The sequence below is a fragment of the Hemibagrus wyckioides genome, linkage group LG02 (assembly GCF_019097595.1).
Source record: "Hemibagrus wyckioides isolate EC202008001 linkage group LG02, SWU_Hwy_1.0, whole genome shotgun sequence".
Taxonomy (NCBI): domain Eukaryota; kingdom Metazoa; phylum Chordata; class Actinopteri; order Siluriformes; family Bagridae; genus Hemibagrus; species Hemibagrus wyckioides.
This window is the reverse complement of record NC_080711.1, coordinates 16794679-16820271: the sequence shown is the minus strand read 5'-3', so window position 1 is coordinate 16820271 and position 25593 is coordinate 16794679. Positions and strand designations below refer to the sequence as shown.

General features: G+C 38.4%; 2 protein-coding genes across 2 annotated transcripts in view; both read right to left on the bottom strand.

Moving 5' to 3' along the window:
- The window catches only part of pam16 (presequence translocase associated motor 16), a 68983-nt gene extending 58708 nt beyond the window's left edge, over nt 1-10275 (bottom strand). Inside the window, exon 1 of the mRNA XM_058410692.1 lies at nt 10266-10275. The gene's annotated coding sequence lies outside the window, so the exon portion shown is untranslated. The remainder of the gene's footprint in view (nt 1-10265) is intronic.
- The window catches only part of coro7 (coronin 7), a 104819-nt gene that overhangs the window by 51458 nt on the left and 27768 nt on the right, over nt 1-25593 (bottom strand). The window contains exons 8-9 of the mRNA XM_058410423.1: nt 7603-7686; nt 7203-7285 (exon numbers count right to left, since the gene is read on the bottom strand). Of these exons, the coding sequence (XP_058266406.1) occupies nt 7203-7285; nt 7603-7686 (167 nt within the window). The remainder of the gene's footprint in view (nt 1-7202; nt 7286-7602; nt 7687-25593) is intronic.

Sequence of the window (25593 nt, the reverse complement as noted above, 5' to 3'; positions counted from 1 at the left end):
ATCAGAGCAAAATGGTTGGGTTTGTTTGCTATTTGATTTGGTTTCATGTTGCACATATTTGAATAAGCCTGAAAGTGAAAACATAGGCTGAAGGTCATGAAGGGCAAAAATGTACAAAAAATGGTCACAAATACAACGACAGGAAAAAGATAAACAAACCTTTGCCAAGTGTGTAAAAAAATAAACAAACCATCGAGAACGTGCTAAATAAAGTATATATTTATATAAATAAGATATAATAATAAAAATAATATTTTTTATAAATCACCATACATTTCTTCCATGCTACAGCTCTTTCCTTTGCTAAGATACACACCATATTTGATTCACTTTCTGCTGTTGGGTTTGACTCAGGAATTGTTTTCACACCCATTTTAAGAGGACACACTAATATGAGAAAATTACCCACAAAATGAAGAATTGAATAAATAATGGAGGTGGAAAACTGCCCAGGTAAAATAATAAAAAAAAAAACACTTCATATAAAAATAAAACCTGAGATTTCCAAAGCTCCCAATTTTGCGTCATACTGTCATGAAGCCTATGATTACCTTGACTGATAGCTTAAACCCAAAATGACTCAGATACTCAATTGGCCAGCAAGTAACAGCCACTTCTCAGGCCAAGCAGCACTTCTCTTCAGTAATCTCTCAAAGCTATGATGGTTAAACCACAACTGGGCTACTCCTCACTGGTTCTGCCTGGATCAGCAGAAAGAACTTCTAAGACAGTTTGTTGGAGTAAGAAAAAACCTTGATGGTAGAAAATGGGACTATTGTATCACTGACCAAACACATACCACATGTAAATCCAAGAGCTGAGGTCAGCTAGTACCCTGAACACCTGCCCTTAATCCCAGAGAGAGACCACATCTTGCATCTCTGTCTGATGCAGCTTCTGAGAGGAAAAGAGAGGGATTGAATCTATGTACAGGAAGGGATAAGCCGTTACTTATGAGACTTACGCAACCAAGCTGATTAAAGAGGGTTTGTGATGATTACACCGGCCGGCTGAGCCAAGGTCTGGCCGAATATCATTGCTAAACCAAGTAGTCCATGAAACAACAAGAGCAATGAGATCAACTTAACCTTGCAAAATAGCTGAAACGGCCAGGATAGATCTGCGAGCTCCTGTTGAATGAGCAGTTGGTAAAGTTTAAAAAACAAATTTATTAGGATATTCTGAAGATTGGAAAGAGCATTTGGAGAAAATTTGGGGCCATTTGGTTGAGTGTATACAACACATCTAGTGATGCTTTTCAATAATTGCAGATAAGTAGTGAAGGTACTGAGCTTCCTTCTGAGTTGACTCTTTAGTCACGTTGCATCCGCACCCTAAAGGCCCATTTAAGCCCTAATACAGGGCAGGTGGTGCAAATGCACAAGGGCTTGTTTCAGACAGACTAAACTCTGCATATCTGAAAGCAGTTTTAAAAAATCTGCCCAATGGGAAAACCTTAAAGGTCTATGTAGAACCCTAAAAGAGAGTGTTTTCTCTTTACACAGGGTTGTAGACCAGAAACCTTTAGGATGCCAAGAAGTCTTAATATATAAAGAACTCACAGAAGGAGTTTAAGAGGAAATATGAAAAATGCCATACAAAATGAAGCACTAATTAATTATGACAATTACATCATGGCTATTGAATCCCCCTGGATTCAAGCAGATGTCTGTATAAAAATTGATAAATAGACGTATTGTTCTGTAAGCATTTTTATTGCAAACTTATGCTCTCTTACAATGAATTTTCAAAAGCATTACTCCAAACATTACTCAGACCTAAAAAGCCCTCCCTCAATACAAAAGAAGTTAGAGACTGGTGTGAGTATGAGGCTGAGAGTTGGGTGAAGGTGCAGACAACCATTTTAGTAGCTCTGCTTCAATGAAGACTACATGCAAGGTTGGTGCAAAAAAAAAAAAAAAAAAAAAAGCTGCTGAATAAGAGCCATATAACAAAGCACAATATAGTAGGGGCATGACTCCGGAGCCTGGAGCGGAGTTAAAATTCTGCCTGCCTCTCAAGACTTCCTTCACACCCTCACACACCAGGTTCCACAGTCTGAACAGAGAAACTCAAGGTACTGTATTTTTGCAAGTTTCAAAGCACTATATAAAGTGCAAACATAATGCAGTCCATAACTTAACACTATCCCTACAATGAAATCTGGGGGTGGCAGTCACTTGTTGTTGTCACCAGACCTTGGTTTGTTTGTTTTTTTTGTCAAAATTAAAGAGAGAATGGATGTAGAATACAGGGGTATTACAAGAGAACCTGTTCCAATTTGCTAAAAATTAAACCAGGGAGAAACTTCACCTGTCAGTAGGTCAATATTCCAGGTCAACACTAGGCCAAAGCAATATAGAAGTGGTTAAAAGCAAAATGTGAATGTTCTACGTGCCCAAGCCAGTCTAGATCATTGAGAATCTATAGCAATATTTGAAAGTTGGAGTCAGTAAACAATATCCAATCAACTAGAAGAATCTTCCAGGAACAATGGGCAAAGATCACTTTCTACACAATTTCAGCAAAACATGCTCCTACCAAGTACTAGTTTGAAGGGGTTGTACTCATGCAAGCAGCATTTTTCAGGTTTAATTTTTTGGTTTGTAATAAACCTATGAAAAAAATATGTGCATCTGTGTCATTTGTAATCCATATCCAGAATCTGAAGGTAACATTTGCAAGGCACTGTATTTATAATGCCACATATGAAAATGCAATCCATGGTTGAAAATCATGCTTGTAAAATCAAAATAGACACAGGAAATATCTTCCCTAGATCCAGTGGAAGATTTCAGTGTAGCATAACTGTCCAGGGTCTTATGTTGAATCTGAGTTCTGTTTACATAGAGATCATGTGGTCAACAAGTGGCTGTGTGTAAGAAACATGTTTAGTGATATTTTCTGTAATTCCTGACAATTAGTCAAGATAGTGATCTCTCTACTGTACTGTCTATTAAGTAACACTATATCTAAACCCACCAAGGTCTATTTAAGGTCTAATGTAGAGCATAACAGTGTTTAAATAACTAATGTGCTTCATGTGTCAGCTACCCTGAAAGCGGAAGTGGGGAGTGGACAGAAATTTAACAGGACACTGGAAGGAAATGATATGATATAGCTGCAATGGCTAATGCTGATTTTAATTGAGTGAAACTGTAAAGTTCTTTGATTGTAACTATGCCATTTGGTCCATTTTAACTCATTAGGATAATGTATATAGGAGCAATTAGGTAGCAGCTGGGTGGAGATACAGAAGGTGAGATGAACAGAGCAGATAAGAGAGAATGTAAACACACAACAATGTCAGTCCATTAAAAATTAAAATAAATGTCCTCTCACAAAGCTCGTTGCACTTTTAATCAGACAATAATTACCACATATATAGGAAATTAATAGACCTAGTTAGGTACCCAAAGTGTGAAAGTGCTAAATTAAGAAGCATCTCAGACAAAAGGGACTACAATTCTACACTATGTGGGAGACAAAAAATATAGTCTAGTTAGATGGAGGAAAGACGGTTGAGAAACTCTTGGGACATGTGAGAAGAGCACATAATCTGGCTTTCTTATAAAAAGCTGCTCTACTACAACATAAATTCTTTAAGACACATGATATTTTATTAAACTGATTCAAATCAAGTCTGGCAGAAATCAGCATTTTTTTTTACAAAGCAACAATGCCAAATAAAAGGCATAGTAAAAATAGTTTGCATTCAGTATCCCAAACTAATGAGCAATCCCATAATGCAGTTGCAAAACAATGCAAAACTACTCTGCCTTTGGTTATTCATACGAACCCCATAAAAAAGGGCACTGAATAAAGCACACAAAGCAGGACAGGGCTAATTTTTTGGTGCCTTGGCAGGGCATATGAGCTGTAGGGGGTGGATGATTAGGGACTGTTCTCATTTGCAAGAGCCTGAGGTATGTGGCTTTTCTCCAAGATTAAAAAAACTGTGCTGCAGTCACAGACTTACCCACTCATAACTTTATTAAGCGTCAATCCAGTGTGTCACTGGGTGTAGACAATGGTTTTTCTCCTTCTTAATGGGAACACATTAACTGTATACTTTAGCTATATTATATAGCTAACCTTTAGCTGTATTGGATTTTAGCTGTGTTTAGCTGTGCTTTAGCTTTGTACTGAACTTACACTTCCTGAGGTGCCAGAAAACCTTGGCTGAAATCTAGGAGTTAGGTATACTGTTGGAATTTCATCTCTGTTGGAGTTTATTTGTTACCGTACACCCTACCCGAAACCAGTTCAGAAACTAGATGAATTGCTGAAACCATGGAGGGTATTTTTGCAAATATTTTGGTGAATATATTCACCCTAAGTTAACATCTGATTCACATTTATTCAAATATTCGGATTCTGATCTGAACTCTCATCTGCGAGAATAATGCCCATGACCAAGATCCTGCACCATTCACTAGAGCCAAATATGCAGATCAGTAACAGACATTCTTTTATATTTCATGGTAATTGCATTTAAATGTAGTCATTGCTGGTCACGTGGCCCACAGGATAATGCAAGTCAGGGGATATTTTTAAAAATAGGCCAAAAAGAATTATAAATTGACGACTGGGAGTCAAGGTTAATACTAACTTATTATCGCCAATAATTGCATGCATATATGAGCCTTGCAATATATTATTTAGTATGTTGCATGTCTTGATTGCCCAGAAAGCTAAGTGCCTAAGCTAAAAAGTTGCTGATAATGTAATGTAATAACAAAAGGCAAGCAACAGTTGATATATTTTCCACCTTTAATGTGAACCAACAAAATTCAGGTGAAAAATAAATAGAAATGCTTTAGTTTCCTTATAATATAGCATTCAGTCATTTTGGGTACAAATCTGGCAGCATAGCACATCTTGTTTTGGTAATTTTCCGAAACATTTTTTCTACTCTTTCTTGTGAAAAAAATGCTCCAGGTCTATCCAGTAGGGAAGGGACTGTCACTACACAGCCCCCTTCTAGACATTCCATGAGTTTTTGATAGGATTGAGATCTGGGCTCTGACTGCACCATTCCAAAATGTTGAACTACTTCTTCTGAAGTCATTGCTTAGTTGGTTTGGATTTGTACTTTGGGTCATTGTTTTGCTGGAAACCTTTGCTTATATTCAGCTGTCTAAAAGAGACCTGAAAGTTTTGTACTATTATAGGTTGGTATATGATTCCCACTATCTTGACCAGAGCCACAGTCCCATCTAAAGAGAACTTGCACCTGAATGCAGTGCCCCATTTTTCCATTTGTTGATGTTGGTCTTCCATCTAATTTTATTTTTAGAATTTCTGTTGTCCCTATTTCCTGAATGATAGCTTTTTAACAGTGATACCCTGTATATGCTTTCAAAGCTCTTTGCTTCAGCAGTTGATCTTTATTTATATCTATATTTAATCAGAATCATGTCACCGATGAAAGGAGTATGATCATTGCTTTTGAACAAGCCTTTGAATGTGATCATTCTGAGCACAGACATATGCCCAATTATTAAAGAGTCTATATATTCATGCAGGCAGGTTATTGCATTTCTTTTCTTTATAAAATTTCCCCAAAACTTTTCTTTCTGTTTTCACTTTAATTTTGTTTGCTATATCACATTAAAAGGTGAAATAATTTATCTTAGTTTCATTTTACTTACTTATTATTAGATCCAGGAATCAAAAGATGATTTAAAATAAATGATTCACATAAAATATTCCAACATGTTTAAATGAACAGTGTAAATATGTATAGCATAGGCATAGTAAGGGTTCAGCGTTAATGTGCAAATACCTCGGAGGTCACACAGCTTGTCAACAGATTATGCAGCACTGCTCAGCTATAGAAAAACAAGCACATGGTACATTCTTCAGTCTAACCCCAGCACTCTGACACATAGTCCACAATCAGCTGTGCAAGCTGCAACATTCCTCATCCTGTGGCTACTGCACTGGCACAAGCTTAGTGACAAAGAAAGAACACACTGCACACTAATCAAGCTGAGTGTGCGTCCATTTTAGTACTTTGTGATAGTTTTGTTTAGTTTTGGCACAACACAACATGGAGAACAGCACTGCTGTTGTAAATATAAATATTTCATAAGAGTTAACAAGGCCTATGATTTTAACATTAGTACACAATGTTCAGGGCAATTTATCAGGGGGATTTCTCTGTGTTACATAAGGTTAGCTATCTGCTTAACAAAAACCCAGAGGAAATGAGAGAGGTAAAACGTGGGTTGTTGGGCTGCCAGAAGAGGCCATTTGGAGTCATTTAAAATAAACACCGAATTCTCAGCCAAACAAAGAGGCCAAAGTAGTCATATTACAACTAAGAACTTTGCTTAGTAAATACCTCTACACATTAGTAAAGACCATGTTAAAGGAGTGAAAGTGCCACTATCCTTAAAGACCCCATCCTATGTATTTCCCCTCTTCTTCCTTCCATACCTCCAAGTGTGAGTGGAGCCTCAGCCAGCAGCATTCTCCTCCCTACTGTCCTCTAGAGCAGAACCACATAGCTGCTACCATAGCAGTGCCACAACATTGCTATATAAACACCACATTTCACTACTTCCCTCCCTCTAATTCTGTCCACAGTGTTTCTTCCCACTTCCTGTGTGTGTGTGTGTGTTATCCACTCTTCATTCTTCTAAATGTGAGGTTTTGTGCTTTATTACAATTTTGGGACCAATACTGGTAGATGATGAGAAATACCCTGTGCTACGAATCAAACATAACTAAATATAACTTGTGTGTGTTCCTGTCTTTCCATTAAAGTGTGTGATTAATTGGAGCTCCTTTCAGTTTGCTATTTTTATTGTGTGCCATTTTTAGAATATTTACTTATTTTACTTATGTTTTACAACATATTTCATTCTCCATTTCAATTAAACGAAAAAGTAAATGACAAGGGAAAAAAGAAAAAGAATTTAAAAAAAAAATCCAATATCTAGGGTGTTTGTCCATTTCAGCAGGGTCCTGATTAAAGTTAAATGTGCTATATGGCCACTTGCACACTCCCAAACCCACACACACACAACAAATTTCTCCTTGGGGAATTAAGAAGTGCTCTCTACTCTCTGTACTCTACTCTACACACACATAAACAACAAACACACAAACACACACACACACTCACACACCAGCAGTGATATCATAGAGCACCTGGACAGTGGACAGTGTATGTGTTTCATGTTGAGACTCACCCACTGGAGGTGGCTAAAGATGCAGAGCTCAGAGAAGAGTTCAGCTTCCTGTAATCCCACAGCCGCACCTCCTGCTGCCGATTCTGAGACACACCACACACACACATAAATATTGTGTGTGTGTAATAGGTGTAATAATGTATATGTGTGTGTCAAGTCAAGACCCTTTTATTGCCATTTCAAAAATATATATTGGTACAATTTAAACAATATTTAAAAATAAAAATTTTTTATAATCTGGAAACCTGGAAAACGTTTGTCAGGACCATGGTACAACATAAGATACATAAATATATAAGACACAACAGAACTAAGGACCAAGTAAAAATTGACACAGTTTGTTTAACATAAAATGTGTGTGTGTGTGTGTGTGTGTGTGAAATAACAAATAGAGTATTACCTGATTAAATCCTGTAGTGAGGATATGATCACCTTTCACCCAGACAACACGAGAATCCTTGTTGCTATAAAGAACTTGAGAGCACTGTAAAGAGAAAATAACCAACATTAATATTATGCTATATTTCTGATATAGTCAAACTGTTATGTGAAAGTTTAAAATATTTTATATATGATTATTTGTAGAAAAAAAACAGGACAGAAAGTAAAAAGTCCAGCCCTTTGTGGATAAGATTGGACACTCTTGGTGTAGGCCATATACTCTGTTTCCAAGGAACATCCAAGCAACAGTGCTGCCATTACCTCTTAAGAGGATTGACATCATATTATTAACCTGATATCAAGCCAATATCTATGGACACCTCAGTAACTGCACTCTATCATGTTCTTCTGTGTATAGACATGTACTGATGTACATAAGGCAACCTGTATTACATCCAGTACAGGGTCTGTGAAGGACTTTTTCTATGTGTTGAAAAATATCTTTGGTGGGAAAAATGACAATAATATTTTTCAAACTATAAAGAAAGCTAAAGCCATTCACTCTACAACAGTCCCTCAGCCAAGCCTAGCAGAAAACACAGTAAAAAAAAACTGCATCTCTCTGTGAAAATCTAAAACCAAAGAGAATGTGAGCAGGGTGATGTGTCTGTATGGCTACAATGACTTTTCAGCATTCATCATTTGCAAATACTCAACCAAAAGATTTCAAACTGTGCCAGGAATTAAAGAATAAAGGCAATGGAAGAGGCAAAAAATAAAGAAAGAAATCGACTCTGTCCACTCTCCATTCTTCCAGGGTGACATTTCATGCTTGATCATCATTTTCAGATTTTCTGCCATTACTGGATATCGGACAAAAACAGGCCATTGATGGAAAATACGTGCTACGAGTGCGCTGATGGTTTATTGCCAGGAAAGGTCCTAAATTCTGGAACTGTAATTAGCTTGCCAAACCAGAGGCAAATGCCTGAATATGAGTATAAGTTGTGTGAAAAACACCAGGGCCCAAAAGGACCCATGGTTCCTCAGGCGCCACGGTGTTTCCATGTAACATGAGGTTTGCTGGCCACATCTTTCAAAATTAGGGCTGTCATTTTTATGGGCAGGCTGTCACTGACCCAGAACAAGGGGGAGGAAGAACACATGACATGGCAGCAGGGCTGGATAATAAGAACAAGCTGATCTACTGCTGCTGACACTTTAGAGCAGGGCCAGAATAATGTAAGAACAGAAAGAGAAGGAAAAACAAATGACAGGCAGGGGAACAAGAAAGACCATGTGTGTTGTCCACCAAAAGAGGCCTGAAGTTAAATGGTGTCAAGGCAGGCTCCGCCTTTTCCCAACAGTCAATATACAAATATAAGCCAAAATGCATGCAGGTAATTTCTCAGCCACACACAGTCACTGTGTGAGACAATGAGTGACTAATATGAACAAGGAAGAGAGAACACAGTACACAGTTAGAGAGAGAGAGAGAGAGAGAGAGAGAGAGAGAGAGAGAATTTCAGACAATTATAAGGTTCCATATGACAATTCTGTAATCTTAAGATACTGAGCCAAGTTTTGACCCTCAAGACCAAACATTTAATGACTTCATACTTTAAAAGTAATATTTTGTAGTAGTATATTAGTATTATTCGGAGGCAGGCTAGTATATTCGGTGGCAGGCTTTCCACTACTGTTCAACATGTTCATTTTTATTATGACAGGAAAAACAATGTTTTTGACACCTGCCAAGACTGCAGAACAGTTGAAATTTTACTGTAGTGACATTGACACTGACTGGAAATACAGCTGTTTTTATATAAAATGTTTTTCATGATGCTCTCAGTGCAAGCACTCAAAAGTCTTATTATATACATATACATTTATATACAGGAAGTAGGACCAATATCTGTATATTAATAACAGAAATGTTATTATTTTACTTTCCTATTTTCCTTTTCTGCACATCAAGAATTGTATAGTTAACAAAAAGAAAAGAGTACAAATAAACTGAACTAAAAATAATATTCTCAAATAATAATACGACTCACAAACACACTGAAAGAAGCATGAATCTGATTCTTTTTCTGTGCAACATTTGTGATCGGATGACTTGTTATTTGTGTGCGAGGTAATTTTGTGTGGTTGCTGGCAGAAACAGAGCAAGTCCGAATTATAAAGACATTACACAATGTGTAGAGTGTATTTCTGCATTTTCTCTCAAATATCAGATGAATAGTTCCAGACATTTCTGTAGTCCTGTCTACAAACACTAAACATAAAATATATAACAGCTAAATTAAAAACATCACTAAAATACTTCGAATATAATAATTTTTCTACATTTCCGTCTACATATTTTAACACTATTTGTCGCACTATTGAAGTTTAGACATCTCTTTGATTGTGAGGCAGAGTACTGATGAGATTGTTTGAAGGATGAAGGCATGAACCGTGATGCTCTTTGTTTTTCAGGGTCGAGAGGGAGTTTGGGTGGGGAGGAGGACATCACGCTTTGGAACCAGTTGGAACTGATTTCATAAGAATGGAATCTTATCTCTCCTCTCCCTCTCTCTTTCTCTCTGGAGGAGTGATGCCACATGCCACACTTACTTAAATCAGATCTGGAGATTCACTCTGCTTCAACCAGACCTAATTACAGCCAGCAACACTAAGACATCAAGCTGGACAATATGAGCTGTTTTATTCATGTCATTAAATTACAGCCTGTTTGAGAAGCGCTTGCACTGTGCGCTTCTGGGTCCAAAGAACATGATGAGGAATGTTTCAAATCCGTACACGCCCACATAAACCTCTACACTGAACCGACCTCATCAAAATGTCACAAAGGGCTGTAACTCATGGTGTATCATTCTTTTATCAAAGCCACTGGAAAGCCACTAGGACTATAGACCTTTTGTTGACATCCAGACAGATGACAATTCATTAGAAGCAATCCAAATATTTTCTAAATCCGGAATACAAGATGCATAAACACGTGTCTGTGGTGCACAGTCTTGAATAATCTTGAATAAACGTCATAACTACGAAAACAGTGTTGCTATAAGTGTTCAGGAGATAACAAGCCAGTCACGAGAGTCAATAATGTGATCAGACAGAACCTAAAAGTGTGATGGATCAAACCACAAAAAAAGAGGTAGAGCTAAACACCAAACAAAAAAACACATACCTCAGAAATGAATCCCTCATTTCTATTTACTTTAATGACTGGCCCAGGGTTTATTAATGTAAATAAATGCACAAGTCCCCAAATTATTTAAAGACTTATTTAAAGATTAAAATAGATAACACATAAAAAACTAAACACAGGGCACATTACATTTAAATGTTGTTGTTGATCTTTCGGCTGCTACCTACATGTGTGAGGGGTCACCACTGCGGACCAACTGGGCTGCACAACAACTTGGCACAGGTTTTACACCTGATGCCCTTCCTGACACAACCCTCCCATTTTTTATCTGGGCTTGGGACCGGCAATACATCCAGTGGCTGGGATTTGGGCACTGGCTGGGGTTTGGGCACTGGCTGGGAATTGAACCTGGCCTTCTGCATGGTAGGCGAGAAACCCATCACTGATTCACCAGTACCATTACATTTAAATGTTATACATAAAAGAGTGCAAGCACATGGCCTCTTTATAATTAAACATTTAATGATCATGATTTATGAATTTCTAGCTGATAGTGTCATTTAAGACAAGTTTATGTATTGCTTGACGTATTCACAAGCAAGAATGTTTCTAAAAGCGTTGTGGCCCGAGGGCATCAGAACATGAAACAGTCATTTCTGTCCTTATATAAATGATGATTGTATATTATTTATAATCTAATTTATATGAAATGCATTTTTAATTTAATAAATAATAAATTATTTCACAATGGAAAAGAAAAAAAATAAAATCAGCCACTTTCAGTTTAGTAATTATCTTTAAAGTACATGAAAAAAAAAGATCACAATATCTACTATATCTCAGATACACTCAGCACTGTTACTTAATTAATCACAATATCAATGCGATAGTCATCTTACCCAGCCTTAGTGCACATATCTGTAAATCTTATAAATATGTATTATCATGTTTTTTAAACCAATGAGATTTTTTTTTATAAATTTGTACTCTGATGCAGTTAAAACTACTGAGGTAGTGGTAGCTCAGTGGCTAAGATGTTTGACTACTGACTGGAAGGTTCAAAGATCAAATCCCAGCACTGCAAAACCACCACTGCTGGGCCCCTGAGTAAGACCCTTAACCCATCATGTGCTCAGTTGCATAAATGAGATAAATGTAAGTCGCTCTGAATAATAATCCTCCAAATAGCGTAAATGTAATGAAATGCAAAACTTTTACAAAGTTTGGATTGTAACTGACACCAGCACATGTACTGTTGTTATAGGCTGCAGTTTGATGTACTGCCCATGTACTGTTATGGTCACAATCATACACTGCACAAGAGAGCATGAATATCAGGTTGGGTTTTTTTTATACTAAAAATATTACTATTACTACTAACAGCTGCTCTGCACACTGCCAGTGTCTGGTGCTTGATTAACATGACAGGATGCTATGCCCCTGAAGTCTACTGAAACATTTAATAATTACAAGCTGACATTTTTAATTAAGTTTAATTACCTTAACAATATAGAACTACTGTAAATAACAGTGGGTAAAAAAAAAATCTCCTTCCTCCTCCCATCTGCATCTCAGGCGACTCCAAAGTTGGTCACAGCTGCTCATGAAAACGAGGACTGAAGACAGTCTGGCACTACACCGACTGTCTAAACAAACTCTCACCCTCTGGACTGGACATGGACAGACCTACACATGACCCAGTGACTCACCGATGCCAGTAAATCAGTCAGAAAAACTATTTTACAAACACACAAGTTCACTGAAGTTTGCAGGAGAACCATAAAAAAAAAAACTGTCAGCTCCAGAGCAATCACCTTGAAAATTCCCCTTTTATTTTTTTCCAGTAAGTCTGACAATGTTTTCCTGTTCTCTAATAACTCTCCTTGTGTTTATGGCTAGTTCATGGGGTGTTGAATGTGAAGAGCTAGAAGTGCAAGATGTAAACATTTCAGCCTTCAGGAATTAAAGTACCAGCGTACTCACTGGTCTTGTCTGTCACTTTCCAAGGTGTAAAGACAACCAAATATTCGTTCTACTACTGACAAGGCACCATGGAATGTTTTTCTATGTTTGAACCCCTGGCACTTCCCTCCTAGTAATTATGTGTGACAAGAGGAAAAGAAGTCGAATGAGTTGCTGATCAACAACCTCAGGCTAATTTTCAGGCATAGTTTGTTTGCCTGCAAATACAAAACTACCTCAAGTAAAGGAAGTTATTGCCGTTATTGTGTAATTCAATGGCAGACACGTGGAGGCCTAGGCTCTGAGCATAACAACATCTGGCAGCGACTTTCTTGCTGAAAGCTAGAAAGTAGTAAATGCTGATCTAAACCTAATAAACACTAGTATTGCCCAGTAATTTGTGGAATATGACTCAATCCATCGTGTTCTGGTCATCTGAGAGTGGGAGGACAGTGAGGTCACTTCTCTACTGATCGAACCATTCAGCTGTAGAGCAGATGAAATAATCAGCTTGTGCAGTTATAGTAGGAAGGTGGGGAGGAGAGGATGGGCCGCATCTATCACACGGCTTGGCAAATAAATATTCACTCCCATGTAGGCTGTGGGACCAAGCTGCAGATGACATCAGTGCTTTACATATGAGTAAGAATGTTTGTCCAAATGTGTTTATTTAAATAATCCTTTTCTGAACAGATTTCTTTCCAGATGGCGGTTTGATTACATTAGCTAAATTACCGCAGTTTAGAATTGGCCAGAAATAAATGGTACAGCTCTAAATGGTAAAAAAAAAATTGACAACCTCAGTTTTGTGCAGTTAGGTACAGGGGTTTAACAGATGAAGAGTGCATCTGTGTCAGTGACAGGGAATGCTGATCCACCCACTGGGAGAAATATCAGGTGTCTATATGCACATATGGGAATAATCAACCCCCCTGCTCCTGCTTTCTGCCTGCTTTCCTCCTTGTGAGCGCCATGGTGGAAAGAATAGGAAAGTGTAGGCCTCAGCTATTCAGGGCTTTGGTGCAAGTTCATATTTTCCTTCCTGCGTAACCATCCTGCTTTGCTCATGACTTTTCCAGCCGCATCCCCTCGTCTCCCCACTGCGCTCCATCAAAAGCGGCTTGGCTGAGAGCAGCGAACCTGCTTTCTTCAATGGTTCGGCACGTCCGTCATTCTTAGATTCGGGGGGATTTTGGCTGTGGTTGCTGTTCCAGCAGTAATGTGAACCTCTCCTGCATAGCTTCAACATAGCCTCACGCCAGAACAGGACTAATTAAACAGATCTAACGTGATTAAAAGGAGTTTATTTCCAGCCCTGCACAGGTTGTTAAGGGGAGCAGGGGAAATCTAACCTGATGACTCTGTGTAATCTGCAACGACCAGCACAACAGTGCCCTGCTTCTTTTTTGTCTGCCTGTCTTAAGCTTTCCTGCACACAGAAATTCCCGGTTCCTACACTTTTTTCTTCTAATCTTGGCCTTTTCCTTTAATCTGTTTAAAATGGAACATGTGTTCCCATTTTCAATTTGTGATTAAAGCACAAACCTGCTGTACTGCTTTATTTTCTACAATGGAGAATTATTCTCTTTCCCTAACCCCACAATTCTACTAGAATTTTCAATTATGGGCTGATCAGAAGAACTAGAAAAAGAGAGAGCCAAGCGGGAAAAAACAGGAAATAAATGAAACACAAACCAGACATTTTGTTCTTTTGTTTCAGTAGCATGTACCTTATGTTTATGAAAAAGACTTCCACCTTTTCTGCCCCTGTTCTCAGAAACATATCCAATCCATCTCAACCTGAAAACTCCTTACTTTTTCCACCCAAACACAATCGCTCCTAGCCACTTGGAAAAACAAGAGGAGAAGTTAAAAGAGGGTTAAGAAAAAAGCTTTGCAGCCGTAGCCAAAGCTTAATGCAGGGCCCCAGGAACGACACCGCACAGCTGTGAAAGCATTCATTCATGTTATCATCCTTTATATGTGGAGGGTCGTGCCAACGCACCAAGTTATAGGCACACATGCTTGAAGAGCGTATAAATAGACATTAGTGCCCACTTACACTCAAGCCAAAATTATTAGGAAAGGTCTTGATAATTAAGCTGTACTTTCTTTGAACTGAACTCAATTATTGATATGTCTGAACTACCTGTCTCTACTTCCTTCAGTCAGCAAACTATACAAAAGTGTCAAATGAACAACAGAACAGCTGCTCTAACCGCAAACCTCTAATGAGGGAATACCTAACATATCACATAAATATCAGATAAATATAGCACCATTTCTAAATAGCTTATCCAGGCAGAGGTTTTCCATCTGTATTGTTTTCATCTTTAATATTTTTGTATTTGCCCTGGGATCCTTCCCAAAGGTTTTCTGGGAACATGCTGAGAAAATGAAGGAATAGAAGATGAAGAGGGGTAGGGTGGGAGGGGGGGGTCGAGTTCAAAAGTGTAAACAAGGGGTGCAGGGGTTAAACTTCTTCATGATGCATTATTAGGAATCACTCCTCTGAGTGCACACATAAAGAGATAGCTTAGTAGTAAATTGTGAAAATGTCAATTAGCTCTTTGTAGTGTTGGTGGCCTGCTGAACAGTTCAGTATTCAGATATATGAAACTAGGTCTCACAGAAAAGAAAATATGTCTTGGGTGATTCACTACCGGTAGAACTCATATTTTCATCTTGGAAGGTAAGCTCTGGGTTCAAAAAATGTGCTTTAATGCCATAAGTTAAAATTATAAACCACTGCAACACAGGGTCTATTCGAACGAAACAGGCATCAGTTCCCATACCATGACTGATTGCACATAGCCACACACCACTAAGAACGTCAGCAAAAAAGAAAAACACTCCTATTCAAGCTTAAATCACTCAGAAGAATCAAAAGCCAGAAGGAATATGGAAAGAGGGACTGGAGAAAAATCTAAAATTCAGAAAAATGAGAAGTAGGAAGATACACTATATTGCCAAAAGTATTCGCTCACCCATCCAAATAATCAGAATCAGGTGTTCCAATCACTTCCATGGCCACAGGTGTATAAAATCAAGCACCTAGGCATGCAGACTGTTTTTACAAACATTTGTGAAAGAATGGGTCGCTCTCAGGAGCCCAGTGAATTCCAGCGTGGAACTGTGATAGGATGCCACCTGTGCAACAAATCCAGTCGTGAAATTTCCTCGCTCCTAAATATTCCACAGTCAACTGTCAACTGTATTATAAGAACGTGGAAGTGTTTGGGAACAACAGCAACTCAGCCACGAAGTGGTAGGCCACGTAAACTGACGGAGCGGGGTCAGCGGATGCTGAGGCGCATAGTGCGAAGAGGTCGCCAACTTTCTGCAGAGTCAATCGCTACAGACCTCCAAACTTCATGTGGCCTTCAGATTAGCTCAAGAACAGTGCGCAGAGAGCTTCATGGAATGGGTTTCCATGGCCGAGCAGCTGCATCCAAGCCATACATCACCAAGTGCAATGCAAAGCATCGGATGCAGTGGTGTAAAGCACGCCGCCACTGGACTCTAGAGCAGTGGAGACGCGTTCTCTGGAGTGACGAATCGCACTTCTCCATCTGGCAATCTGATGGACGAGTCTGGGTTTGGCGGTTGCCAGGAGAACGGTACTTGTCTGACTGCATTGTGCCAAGTGTAAAGTTTGGTGGAGGGGGGATTATGGTGTGGGGTTGTTTTTCAGGAGCTGGGCTTGGCCCCTTAGTTCCAGTGAAAGGAACTCTCAATGCTTCAGCATACCAAGACATTTTGGACAATTCCATGCTCCCAACTTTGTGGGAACAGTTTGGAGCTGGCCCCTTCCTCTTCCAACATGACTGCGCACCAGTGCACAAAGCAAGGTCCATAAAGACATGGATGACAGAGTCTTGTGTGGATGAACTTGACTGGCCTGCACAGAGTCCTGACCTCAACCCGATAGAACACCTTTGGGATGAATTAGAGCGGAGACTGAGAGCCAGGCCTTCTCGTCCAACATCAGTGTGTGACCTCACAAATGCGCTTCTGGAAGAATGGTCAAAAATTCCCATAAACACACTCCTAAACCTTGTGGACAGCCTTCCCAGAAGAGTTGAAGCTGTTATAGCTGCAAAGGGTGGACTGATGTCATATTGAACCCTATGGATTAGGAATGGGATGTCACTTAAGTTCATATGCGAGTCAAGGCAGGTGAGCGAATACTTTTGGCAATATAGTGTATAAAGAGGATATAAAGAAACAGGGAATATGAGACTCCAATAAACAAATTGGGGAAAAAAAACATATGGAAAGGTGTGATGGTTGTGGGCATCAGAATATGCACAGATTGAATAGACAGGGGTGTTTTTTTAATGCGAAAGGCTAAAAATACAAGAAGAAAAACGTACACTCTCTCTCTGCATAGCTTTCTCACCGGTGTTGGCTTTCAGCACCTGGCAATCGCCTTACAAGGGTCCGCTACGACACTTTCATTTCCGGGAGCTTTTTCTCTCCTTTATCAGCTTCTGACGCTTCTGCTCATTAAGGAAATATAAAGAAAAATGTGTGTTGGGAAATAAAGAATATTTTACGTTTAAATCTCCCCCTCCGAGTATGGATGAATTAGTATACCAGAATTTTCAAATCCACTCTCATGAACTACTTTAGAAGTAAGAAAACACATGACGCAATTTTGTAAATAAATCTTGAAGGTAATCGACTTCCTTAAAAAGAAAAACGGTCTGGGGTTTTCCAGGTCAGCTTTTCCAAGTTGCTCTTTTAAGGCAAGTTTTATTTAGAGGTTGCTCTTCCGCACCAATCGACAGGTGATAATATTTGGACCTGCGCCTTGCCAAGAGGCACATTGCATTCAGACAGAGTGAAGACTTCCGGAGCTTTATGCGTTACGTCTAAAACGGAAAGAGGACAGTAATCTAATCCAGGTCCTGTGATTGCCGGGGAAAATCAACAGGGTGTAAAAGCCATTAGAGAGTGAGAGAGCCAAGTCTTTGAAATTCACAGTGACTCATGAAAACGCTCGGGCTGCTGCCACATTCATTTTCCTTGGCTTCACTCTGCATTTCTTTGCAAAAACACCATCTGCAGAGGCAGTGTTTTAAATTGAGATTAAATAGGAGAAAAATATATCCTCATATGGAGCTGCACCTGGTTTTATCTGGTTTTGCAATCAAACCTCATATTTCACAGTGCATCCTATCCAGGACTATATTAAAGGCTCCACAAAAACTTCACTTCTCTATTGTTTTTCATATATTTGTCCAAAATTTACCATGTGTTTTATTTCAGCCTTTTGGCATTAGCAAAATGGTATTAGCAAACGGTGATACTTGCTCGGAATCTGCAAAAAGGCTTCAATTGCACAGTAAAAAAATAAAAATAAAATGCTGCAATGGGAAGAAAACCTGTCATTTTTTTGCCACTGCATTAATTGGTATGACCTTCCAAAAGAAATGAGTACCAGTGTGGCATGAGCCTCAAGCACTGCCAGATGTGCTGAAGCAAGCAGCTGCTGTTGGTCCAATGGGTGCCTAATTCTTTGGACATCATGCCTCATAGCCCTGGTGCTGTGATTACAGCAGGATGCGAGAGAAGGTTGTGCAGAATTAAACACAGCTATAAAAGAGAATTATATAATTAGCTGCCTACTTAAACAGCATTTTAGCCAGCAGTGATGTGTTGACAAAAAGATTTGGAAAGCAGCATGAGGACACAATTATCCTCTGATGCATTAGCCGGACTGGTACCGAAGATGACTTTGCATGCATTTTTCTTGATAAAATTATTCCAGTCAGTTCATGATTTTTGTTTTTATGCAGTTACTAAAAAAGGGATTTTTACACATACCATGATAAACAAGCAAAAAAATTATCGAACGGACGAGAGAGAGAGAGAGAGAGAGAGAGAGAGAGAGAGAAAGGGTTCTCCTGTGCTTTTAGTTATCTTTCACAGCTGAAACAGTTAGTTGATTTTCATTCACCTATAACCATTTGAACTGAGCCTCATTCTTAAAAATGCCTCTTTTTCCATACCCATGCTGTTCGTAGCCACATTATATTTAGAAGGAAATGTTTTTCTTTTACTATTGCACTGACATCAAGTACTGGCTCAGAACCAACAACAAGCCTCAAAGGAAGAAATTTTTTTTTTTACAATGCCATTTTTGCTAAGTAAAAAGACTACTAAATGAACTATTTGATAAACCAGTAAAATAAGTTGGAATTTATCCTTTAATATATAATAATTTGTATATATTATTTTATATTCTTAGGTTTGTGTAAGTGAACTTCCCTACGTCACTGAGGTTCAAATCTGGAGACCATTAGTAAAAAAATGTATATTTTTCATTGTCATTTTCTTTAACCATTGTCTTTGACCATTGCTGTGTTCTTTTTTGAAGTCTGCTTGGCCCATCGTCTTGCTGAAAGCTCTATTTAAAGTCAAGACTCAAACTCCTGAAAGAGGCAACAAAACAGTCCCCAGGCTCAACACAGTCCCCTATTAGTGTATTAGCTCCCAGCATTAGTGAACCTGTATTTTACAGTGAGGTTTCAGGTGCTTTTTATTTGTATGCAGTCACCCAACATGCTGATGGTGTACATGTCCGCAACCTTATATTTATAACCCAGGATAACAGGGCCTAGTTAACGGCAACAGCTGAAATATTGGAGACTGACAGCAAATAAAAAAAATAATATTAATAATATTATTAATTGTACTTAATTTTGGCACATATATTTAATAAATGGTAGTTAAAGCTAAAGTAATTCTAAAAAACATTTTGTTAACACTACGTAGTTTCTCCTCTTGGTTCAGTGGAAAATTAGAATTATAGTGCATAACGTTTATTTTTTCAATCTTTTTTGCTTTTTTTTTTTAATGAAAACTGTACCGTATATTGTCATTATTTCTTTTGCTGAATCACAAAGGCTGAATCACTTTTAACTTTCCGTGCAATTCTGCTTTCAAATGTTGGTGGCAGCTGTTTGGTTTGGAACCCAGAAAGCCACATGTCCTACTTAAGTCTCATTCCCGTACAATGCGACAGCAAATTATGTGCTGAGAAAGAAAGTGAATTTGCTGTTTTGGCTGATTGTCTACGTTTGACGTGAGTGGAAAATTCGTGTAAATTTGATTTTTTCCCCCCTCCTCCATTCCACACAAAAATATACACAGTCAATCTCCCTCATACACGTTTGCCAGCATTTGCCAATAACACACAGAATTAACTCAGCATCACTTTCCCACAGTAAACTAGAGATATTAGACTTCCAAAAGTTCAATCAGGTTCAAATAGCAGTACCAACTGCTTGACTGGCCATGGGCTCAAGCTAAAGAATCTGCTTTTTTACACTGAGCTGAAATCAGGTACATATCAATATTAACCAGGCTAACAAAAAACTAGAGGAAATAATTACCATGAGCTTCCTAACATAAATGAATCCCAGTATCTTCAATGATTATAGCAACTTTTGAAGAAACTGTTCCTTAATTGAATGGTTAAAAAAATTAAATACTGGTAGGTGGATTGGCTAGGAGGATTGGTGGATTGGCTTCCTACCTCATTCACAGTGTTCCTGGGATAGTCTCTGGCCCCACTGTGACCCTGACCAGGATAAAGCAGTTACTGAAGATGAATGAATGAAATATTCTTAAATTACCATGCTCAGGAAGTCTTAATAGTGTTCCATCTCAGGCCAACTACTAATCATCCATAAACTATTCTCTGTACACATCCTGATGAACAATATGGTTTCACCAGAATAGGATAATTTCTCACACTCAAAATTTTCACCATTTAGTCTGCTTCATAAAGGACCCGCACCAGACATCACTGCTATCTTTCAGCCCTTCCAGTTGTTGGTGAATGACCATTGAGCCCTTTGACCGCGATGTCTGTTTGAAACATCAAGCTTCATATGCATCCCCTGAAAAGATCTATATCCACTTCATCTATATCCACACCTGCATTGTGTCAAGGATTTCTGGCTCACAAAGGAACAAAGGATTTGCAAAAACACTGCATTCCTCACTGTATTACTTCTCAGTCACAACTCAGGCCTGCAGTTTATAAGGGCTGTGCAGTTACAAGTATATGCTGGTCCATGTGGCAAATGCAGGAGCGGGTGCAGGCCGACTTTGTTCAAGTTTGAGCCACTTCATGAGTCTATCTTTACTGAATGATGATTGACAGAAAAAGTTGTTCATGAGCTGATGGTTTTGAGTCCAATACCTTGGCTCAGGATACACATGAGAATGTGTCACGACTGAGCGGGTAAACCAGTGCTAGGATGCTTTACAAACATGTCAGTAAAGGTGTGCTTAACTGAAATAGTACCCAAGTGTGGACATGTGGGTTCAAGTACCTGCTTTATTTAGACTTCATACTCTTCACTTTAAGCCCTGAATTGAAATCCATCTCAAGATTTGAATGAATATCTGTCTATGAGCCCCATCCAATAGTTAGAACAAATAAATTCGCAGATAATCTTTAAATTCAGTTTAAATAGGATAGGATTAATTGGATTAATGGGAGCCTGCTGAAGCATTATATAAATATATATAAAAAGCAACACACTTCTGTTCATTCAAAAACCCTCTAAGCTTCTATTATTACATGTTTCTACCCAAAGGTTTTAAAAATATTAAGCTTGCTACTAAAAAGGTCAGAAAAAGCAGAACATGGTGTAATTCCCTGTAACCTTTATGCATATAAATAAAAAATAATAATAAAAAAAACTCTAGAATTTTAGGAGATGATTCAGTATTTCAGCAGTCTTCAAAGCTATCTTCTTCAAAAGTTTTCAATGACCTGAATCATGCACTTGCACTTACATTAAAGCCAATTAAGTGAAGCCTGATAATCTAAAGAACACACGAATAAAGGCCATGCACAGCCTCTGTCAAACCCATCTCTGTGACCATTATACTTATGGTTTAAGTCTATTGCTGGCAATAGTTTAGATCTGACTCACAGGGGCTGTGTGTGGACATACTCCAATCTAATATTCTCCTGAAGGCTTTGGCAGGTCAGCCTTGTGACATGCTGAGAACTTTGGGAAAGACAGAAATGTTTTGAATCATATGAGACCAAAGATCAGCAAATCAGTATTATTAACTTATGGTCCAAATATAGTGAAAGCCTAGAACACTCTTAGAAAAACATCTTGCTAAAGGTTCTTAGTTAAGAGTTCATAAAGGTTTTTTACATATAGGATAGAAAAGACTTTTTGTGTAGAGTTCATTCATTCATTCTATCTGTATATCTGTCTGTCTGTCTGTCTGTCTGTCTGTCTGTCTGTCTTTTTTTCTTTCATCTTCAGTAAACACTTTATCCTGGTCAGGGACACAGTTGATTTGCAGTCTACCTGCAAACACTGAACATGAGGCAGGAATCCACTGGTGATGGGAAGCCAGTCCAAAAGAGAACATTATATATGCTTCATAGAATTATTTATGGTAAATTTCAGCGTCTTAGAAAACGTCTTTTTCCATGATTATACAAAACAACATAGAAAGCACAATGAGGCAAAAGGAGGAACAATATGGACAATTCTGTGTTGTTGCTCAAAGTTGCACCCTAAAAGGTTGTTTAGTTTGGCTCTTTGATTCTGTCTGGGACATTCAAGTGCTCCTCACCACATCACAAGCTACAACATTCAGCTTTGCTAGCATTGAGGCTATATTTGCTCCAGGTGCTGCACATGTGTGCATCATCAAATTAACTGAGCTATTAGGGCTGCAGTGCCACGAGACTCTGACTGTGAAACAACACACACATGTGGAGTTATTTGTCAGTGCCATCTGGTAACCAATCTCACCCCTGGCACCCCTATCTTACCCTCCCCCAACCTCCCCACACACACTCACTCTACAGAGTGCTATATTCAGGGCCACAGTGGATTCTTTTGTTTTCTCCTCCAGCACCGACCTCTTCAACCCGCTATCCATTATCTCAATATAAACCTACCTAAGGCATCATAGACATCTTAGCTCTTCCATCTTTCCTACACATATGTGCGGTGCCTTTACATATCCATGAAGACACACACAGCCCATGACAGTGAAAAACTGTTGGTTGTCAGGTGAACTGCATTTCTCACACATAAAACACAGATGGTCCATGATTTATGACTGTCATGCATAAAATCTGTAACAACTTAAATGAAAACATATTTCAACATATCCCTTCCCCTCCCATGTGATTCTACTAATGGAAAATGTACATGTATTCATTCCAGAAAATTCATTTTATAACTGCTTCCTGAAATTGTAATGGACAGGAGCAGTGAGGAAGGTGGAAAGGTGCAATGGGCAATTTGGTGTCCATATTCCTGGCACCGAAACATCCATACCATGTGAATGGAAAACACATGAGTGTATTAGCTGTTAACAGGTCTAGTGCAGATTTACACAGTAAGGAGTGCATGACATACATTATCACCAGCCAGCAAAACGTCTACACTATAACTATCATTTTTTGCATATAAAGTAAAATATTCCAGAATTTGCATCTTCCATTTATTGTAGATACAAAAAGTAAAATGTAGCTTTGTTTTATAATTACTAACTTCAAAAACGATCAACAATAGAATAGAAAGTTTTAGAAAAGAACAGAAAAAAAGAAACAAGTTTTGCGATAGGTTTCCAAACCTGAACTAATGAAGGCATTATATGAAGTCTGGCTGAATTATATTTCAAAAGGCAATTATCGGCAGAGCAATCAGAAAGAGTTACAACAGATCTGTATGTCAGGAAGGAGTGGATTGATTACAACTAAGAGGAAGTTCTATAAGTGCTGTAAAGGCAAGGAGGACATGGAAGTTATTACAGAATATTTACATTATATTCAGAAAGGGAGGTTATTTTTAAATATTATTTTTAATTATTCTTATTTTTGTTGAATTATTAAATGTAAATTTAATAATTTAAATGTATTAAATTTTTTATAAAATAAGCTTCATTTTACATTTGCAAATTTTTGCACTCAACTGTAATAGCATCTAAAGGAGAGTATAATATGTTTATTTCAGATACTCTGTGTAACAGGCTATTTATGTATCACTATTGTATTACCTTTATCCTGTCAAACTGTGGCACTGTGGAACAATCCTGTGAAGCCTGCACCGTTTTATACAGGCACTTATACAACAGTGTTGTTATAGTCTCTCATCTGGCCAGTAAGTAATGATTCATTTTCTATAAGTGCAGATATGACTGTAGTGCTGACTATAACTTAAAAAGTTTATATTAATGCACTCGTCATGATACATTATTACTTCTATTGTAACAGCCCAGGGACTTGTATAGCAGATGGCAGTGCTGTTTAACAAAGTTAACTGTATTATCATTGATATGATGAAGGTTTCTGTAAGAACTTGTTTATTAAACATTTATAGGAGCCTCTGGAGTCTGCACATTTGTAACAGTATGTTTTCTGCCACAGCTGAGTATGGAGAAAATGAAGATTACTATGTCTTCAGGATACTTGGAGCTTTGTAATTGTTGCTAAATTCCTGTTTTTTTTAAGAGGAGTAAAAACACATCAGGGCATGTTATAAGCACAAAATAATCACTGAAGGTTTGTGAAAATAACTCCACTTTATGTTTGGCCATGTCACACCACCATGCCAATGATTTTTTTTTTATTATTTCCCTATAACAGCATGACTCAAAGTGTTTTATTCCTTACTCCATACACTCTCAGAGTACTTTATTAGGAACACTATATTAATGCTGGGTAGGGCCTCTTTTTGCTCTCAAAACTGCTTCAATTCTTCACTGCATGAATTCCACAAGATGTTGGAAACATTCCTCTGAGATTCTGGTCCATGTTGACATCCCATAATTTCTGCAGATTTTTAAGGTGCACTTTCAAGATGAGTCTCCTGTTCTACCATATCCCAAAGGTGTTCTATTGGATTCACCGGTGATTGGGAAAATATTTGATCTCTGTGACTTCGATTGTTGCATGTTTGTTGGTACCAGGCAGGCTGGTTTGAGTTTGAATAAAAATTTCAAATGCAGCAATCTCTAGAGTGTCAAAGAAAAATGCAAAAACAAACCACTGAGTGAGCAACAGTTCCAGTAACAGAAACAGGTTTAAATGGCCAGGAACTCAATCAAATTATCTGTCTTTACAGCTGTGGTGAGCAGAAGAGCATCTCGTATTGCACAAATATTCAAACCCTATCCTATCCTACCCTGTTCTATCTAGGATGCTATGGGGATGCTATCTATTCTTCTGCTACCTTCTCCTTCTTAATGAGATTTATTTTGTCATGAAAAGCAAAAGAGATGAGCAGTCTTATCTCTGAGGAGTTTTGATATATATGGATCAAGTTGATACATGGGTCTGGGTCTATCAAGCACAACACAAGCCTGCAGATGTGTTGGGTTCACAGGAAGTGCAGCAGGCAGGTCGAGTTTAATCCATCCTGGGATTAACTGAGCCCGCATCCCATTTCCATCTTCCACTTCATTTTCCAAGGCATCCTTCTTTTACTCCTGAATTGCATTAGCACTCATTCATAACATTCATGGCAGCGATTCATGCAGGAATCATCGTTTGTTCAGAGGCTATTGTTTATATAACTGCGGGTGGGAGGAGATAAAACATTTCAGGTTTTTCACGTTGAAATATTTGGTAGCTGGCCTTTACAAAAAGGTTTTCAGACAGCAGTCTGACATTAAATGTATTATCCACTTAATAAACTTCCCAGGTCATTGTGTGTTTATATGGAGCTGTCTGGGTTATCATGCTTTGTGATGCTTTTCTAGAAGAGCGTGTGTGTCAGCCGCCACCTGGTCAGACTCTGCTGAGTGCCTGTGAGGCAGCTGGACGTTTCACTGCCGAAATGTTTATAATTATGAAGAGCAATGGCCCTCTGAATGCGTTTGATTCTC